Source organism: Sander vitreus, chromosome 21, assembly GCF_031162955.1.
Source record: "Sander vitreus isolate 19-12246 chromosome 21, sanVit1, whole genome shotgun sequence".
NCBI classification, from domain to species: domain Eukaryota; kingdom Metazoa; phylum Chordata; class Actinopteri; order Perciformes; family Percidae; genus Sander; species Sander vitreus.
The window spans coordinates 27444775-27450774 of record NC_135875.1 but is presented as its reverse complement, the minus strand read 5'-3'; the positions used below and the strand labels follow the sequence as shown (position 1 = coordinate 27450774).

General features: G+C 41.9%; 1 protein-coding gene across 3 annotated transcripts in view; it reads right to left on the bottom strand.

Moving 5' to 3' along the window:
- LOC144536118 (signal transducer and activator of transcription 5B-like) overlaps positions 1-6000 on the bottom strand; it is a 61012-nt gene continuing 55012 nt past the window's right edge. For all 3 annotated transcript variants that reach the window (XM_078279064.1, XM_078279065.1, XM_078279067.1), the window contains 3 exons: positions 5486-5571; positions 3503-3759; positions 1-3274 (listed from right to left, as the gene is read on the bottom strand). In XM_078279064.1, the coding sequence (XP_078135190.1) occupies positions 2070-3274; positions 3503-3759; positions 5486-5571 (1548 nt within the window). In that variant the 3' untranslated portion in view covers positions 1-2069. The remainder of the gene's footprint in view (positions 3275-3502; positions 3760-5485; positions 5572-6000) is intronic.

Here is a 6000-nt window from a genome sequence, read left to right as displayed (position 1 = left end):
GGAGAATGACCAATCATTGTATTATTAGTCACATAGCCTTAAGACTTTTATGACATGCCTGAGTTGAAGAATCACAACAGCTTAATTCATCACAATACAAAAATAGCATTTATACAATAAAGAAACTAATATTGTACAATGTAATGTTCCTTGGCAAATTATGAATGTAAGCTGCGTTAATGTAGTGATTGCTAAAATACTGCTAAATACAAATTATTATTCTCTCAACATATTTTGATTATCCTTAATTAAAACTACAATTTATCAAAAAGAAAAATCTCAAAACTAAAAATGTGACTCATAAAAATAGACAATTGTTTTCAGAAAGTGATTGTTGTACATGTCAAATGTCTTAGTTTAACACCTATACTTTTCATATAAAAATAAAAAATATATTCTTTAAAAAGGAAAAATACTGCACCATGAGCCAATTTGTCATCGCAATTACTCAGCATTAAACTAATCCCTCTGTTGATGAACCTGTACAGAAACTCACAGGTTAATGGGCCAATCTCACTGACCATATAAGCATGAAATTGTAAATTAAGTGGAAAATTGTTATGCAAGATCATAGCCATCCACATTGTTTGGTAACTATACGAGACCACTTGTCCTGATGCTCATTAGTGCAACGGCTATGAAGCACACAGCCAGCAGTCACTTCGCTCAGAATAAGGCACAATATTCAGATTGACTTCAAACTGATCGACATGATAGTGTCTGAAATGTCATCTCATTAATTGCTAAACGTTTCCTGCAGGTCAAACATGTCAACGTCCATCTGCAGTTACAGTGTAGTGCCTCGGATCTAAAGGACTAGTCAAACATGTTGTTTTGTGCTTTCTTAATGCGAGGGAGGTGTTCCGCTGGATATCAATCTCATGTCTGTGTATTAACTACAGAATAAAGCCCTATTCACACAGGACTAGTATTACCTGGTGACCTCTAGTCATTTGTGACAATTACAGAGGTTTTCTGTGATCTTAATCCCGATGAGGTATGCGCCTCTAGTAACCCCTACCGGGCCTGGCCCAAAAAGATATGGAACCCCGACCTGAGTGCGGTGCAGTGGCCTCGCCCCACCTCCAGGTACCCAACTCTCAGGGTACATGTCAGTAAATGAAAGTAAAAGCAGGCTTTGCTAATCCCAAGCGAATGCGACACACGAAACTCAGATGTTGGGGGGGGGGTGATTTCTAAATCACACGAGGTCCCCAGATGATACTAATCCCGTGCGAGTAGAGTCAGGACATGGTTAGCCTAGCTTAGCATAAAGACCGGAAGCAGAGGGAACAGCTAGTCTGACTGTCCAAAGTATTACAAAATACATCTACCCTACCAACAGCTCTCAACCTGTGTTTACCTGTACATGAACTGAACTGTAAAAAGTATTGTAATGTTTAATGCTGGATCTATTTTTTTGTGAAGAGCCTTGTTGTTATGTTTACCATCGTGTCTGTTCACTGACTGTATCTGGAAACCCCGGCTACAGTAAGAGATGCAACACAGAAGTGTGGGGCGGATGGATACACTGTTGTTCATTAAGAAATAGTTCCAACACATAAACAAACAACATACACTGTGTAAATAACACAGCTTTAGTCTTGTTTGTACCTTGGACAGAGCCAGGCTATGCCATTTCCCCCTGCTTCCAGTCTTTATGCTAAGCTAGGCTAACCACATCCTTATTCCAGCTCCATACATAAACACACAGGCATGGGATTTAAATCCATCTTTTCATTTTACTCTGGGAAAGTGAATATGTGTATTTCCAAAAATGTTGAACTAGTTCTTTAAGAGCAGTGGAATCAAAAACAGTACCCAGAGATCAAAGATGAAAGACATCTCATGAAAACTCAAGTGATGCGTGAAAATCCTTTTTCCCTGCAACATGCATAACTATCCATTACTGATTTTACTACATGTGCAAACAGATTGTTCCGTAGATTCAGGCTGTTAGATGTTCTATGACAAAATGTTTTGGGATAGCCATGGAAATCGGAGGTGGAGGAAGACATTCTTCTTGCTGTGACTTGAGACAAGTTTTTTCAAAATGTAGTCTCTGCTCACTATAGTCTCTTCAAGGCCTGTGGGTAGTACTTGAGGAAGATTCTGTGGGCGATCTCGTATGTGTCCCCCTGAGGCTTGGTCGGGTACCTTCGGCCATTGTAAATGAATCCCTTTTCTACCTGGAAAACTGCCTGGTTGAAGGTGTCCTGCTTGAATGGTCGACCGCTGTCCAGGCACTCCACCAGCTTGTGAACAAAAAGGGCCCATCGCTGGGCATAGTAGTCCTCCATAAGGCCCCCCCACTCTTTGCTGGCGTAGTCCAGGATCTCACCACTGGGACCCCATAGAGTGAGCTGGTTTCTGGCGTTCATGTCGTAGAGCTGTGCCTCCTTCTCATCTAGGGCTAAAGACCGGGCCCGCTCCAGCCATGTCCCCAACAGGAAGTTGCGGTCACTACTGAGCAAACGATTGAGTTCAGGCAAGAGGTCATAGACCAGCACCCCACCTGCAGTCAGCAGCTCCGGCAGCTTTTGGTTCTGGAAGGCATTTGCGATATCCTGGTAAAAGATAGTTGTCAGGACTTGTAGGACCTGCCGAGTCACATCCACAAGATCGTACCGGAAAGTCTCCTTGGACATGAGAGATGGAGCTGCCTCAATAATCAGTTTCCAGGCTTTGTACAAATCAGCCGGGTCATACCAAAGGTCAGTATTCATGCGAAAGGAAGGCCGGCGCACCAGTGGGCTATGGTTGTGGTTTCGGTAATGTGGCACTGTGCAGTTGTAGATGCTGGCGAACAGGAGCCTCCATGCAGCGGTCAGGTTCTCTTGTGTGCTGCCATAGCGGCGTACTGCATATAGCGACGCCCACTTTGACAAGTTGACCGGCTCCTTGCGCCAAGCCAGCTCGCTCATCAACTCGTACGTCACAGGATTCTGCTCAATGCCCTCAGGTGTCATGCCGATGCCCACCAGGGTGGAGTTCGGGAAATGTAAGGCTTTGAAGGGCCCTGAATTGATGCTCTCCACTGTGCCAAAGAATCCACTGTTGCCCCCAAAGTTCTGCAGCATGCACCAGATGAAGGGCTGTCCATAGAAAGACTCTGTGTAGGAGAAAATTGGCTCGGTCTCTGCAAACAGGTCCAGCACAATCATTCTTCCGAGGGGCACTCCGTGTAGTAGGGCCTGAATCTGGGCCGGCTTCCAGAACGCTGCGTCACTGAAGAACAGCCAGCCTTGCATCAGCCAAATTGCCTGAGGATCAACTGGGGAGAAAGAAAAAAAATGGATTTGGATAAGGGACAAGAAAGGGACAGTTCTCTGTGCTTCGAGGGGGGCAGTCTATGTAGGACAATTACACAATAACAACAGATCATACATGGGTCATCAAACTGGGGAAATGATTGTTATCGTTACCGATAATATCAGCATTCTGACAGGCACAGATTTAAAACTCGCAATGTGGACAGGATATTAGTCACCCAGACACTCACCTGCGGTCATTGAGGCAAAGACAGAACGACTGACTGCAGACAGGTAGGTGGGGTCAGAGGAGGGGGGAGTCATCTCATTGAAGGTGTCAGTGTTGTAGATGTGATCTGTACCAAACTGCTTCACCACCTGGGACAGATAGAGGGAACCGATCTGGAGGAAAAGTGGGTCACGAGGGTCTAGGATATAGGAGCATGAGAAGCTGCAGTTGAAGTGAGCCCAAGGCCCCAATCTGGTTACATTGGCTTCTGGATACAACCTGAAATACAATTCAAAACACTGATATTATTATATTCTATACATTATTACATTCAAATTAAATGCTTTTTTTAAATAGATGAAAACCTATGGAACTACCTGAGTGAAGACGGACGAAGGACAGTGGTGGAAAGTAACTAAGTACAGTACATTTACTTAAGTAGTGTACAAATTTGATGTACTTATACATTACTTGAGTATTTCCACATCATGTTACTTTATACTTCTACTCCCCTACAGTTCAGAGAGAAATATTGTGCTTTTTATGCAACATAACATTTATTAACATTTTACATACATAACGTGATAAGTTTAGAAAATCTGATGCACCGTTATAGATTAAACTACGCAACAGTCTAAAAAAGTTCAAACCAGCTCGACCTCAATCAACTGCAACAGTAAAATGCTACACATGAATGCATCAGTAATAAGAATCCAATAATATAATCCATAATAGTATAACACACATTTGTTTGAGTATTTTTACTTTTGATACATAATGCTCTATACTTGAACTTTTATCACAGATACAGTATATCACTATCAGCATAAATGTCAGTTGATAAATAAGATGTATCAGTCGAGAAATGACTAAAAGATGTTTGGCATTAGAAGCAGTGACTCTAATAGAAAGTTTATTTCTACACTGTAAAATGTCGCACTCACGAAATAGCTTGGTCACAATATCTCATTAACCAAATTTATCACAAATAATTGTTTTGAAACCAATTTTTAATGTCCCAAGCTGATTCTAAGGATTGGTGTTGGGGCCGATTCAGGATACTTTAACAGATTAGTATCAGCTAAAACAAAAGGCAATCAAAATATACACCTCCGCTGTTGCAGCGCTGCTCTCCTTTGTGGCAGTATTCCACTGTGTATCCGAGTGAAATTAGAGGGTGAATGTTAAAACTTATGTTGTGGAATGAAGCATTCAGGTAACGTTATCTGCTTCTTATTATTTCACAACCGTCAATTTCACTGGTTAAAATGAGGAACGATGCTTGCAGCAGGATATATATCAGCTGTCAATTATTAAAGCTTTAGTGTGTAACTTTTTGATATTAATAAACGTCTGTTACATTCAAGCCATTGCCAAATGAGTTGCTACAAAGATATATCAGCTCCACACAACTCTCTCTGGATGTCTCAGTGTGACTATGTTCAGAAGATTGTCGTCCGGTGACTTTCCCGCGTAGAAACTCAAGTGAAGATAATGACCTCTTCTGAAGTGTCCATCATGGTTTTTAATCCTCCATGTCCTCCTTGGCTACTAGCTACTGCGTGGAGGAGGGGCGCAGCGGTGAGCGATCACGGAAGGCTTGTATCATGTGGACGCGCCGATAGTTTTGTTGTCATTACTTAGAATTCATGGGGGAGACAGAAACCACGCACTATAGCTTTAACATTAATTCAGTGAGTACTTTGATAACTGGACGACGTTACATTTCTCTGGTGCTTCCTACAAGCCGGTGGCTGTACTCAGTCAAAGATCCTTTGTGAGGGAAGAACTGGAGATCCAACACCTTCGACAGAGTGAGACATCTTCTCTAGGTAAGCAAGCGGAATACATTATGCCAATTTCAGGAGTCACATTTTCTTGTTGAACCTTCATTCATATCAAACATCAATTCATCATCCTTATAACCCTTTGAACCAGGACCTTCAGTACTTTCAGCTTAGAGATAAGGTGTGTCAGATTTAGATTTAGATCTAGCTTGAGTCACCTGAGGATTCCCTTGGGAATGTTCCCAGAGAAGGCTGGCAGCACAGGAATCATGCCAAAGGATCTCATTCGCTCTAAGATTTTAAACTGCAAAAAAAGAGCAAATGTCATGTGAGAAGATGCATTCCAGGGCAGCTGGTAAGCTGAAATTCATCAGCGAACATTTTTAAATATACAGACAATTTCACCCACAAATATGGATAAAAGGCCTTTAAATCAACATGATGTAACTATTTGACCTTAAAATAACAGCCTTATTTTGGACATTGCTTGAAAACAAACCCCCAGATCAGTCAGATACTTGGAATAAAAAAACAAAGGCAACAGTAAAACTACGACCTAAACGCTCTGCACACATCCATCACAGTTTGCACCAACTTCCTGCTTCAATATTGAGCTACTGTACTTAGTGTAGTTGTGTGCAACGAGGGATTATTAGCAACATTTCAGATGTGTTCACTTTTGATTTGACTTCCAAATGAAGTGGTTTTGATAAACTGGCCGACCTGGGGGTTT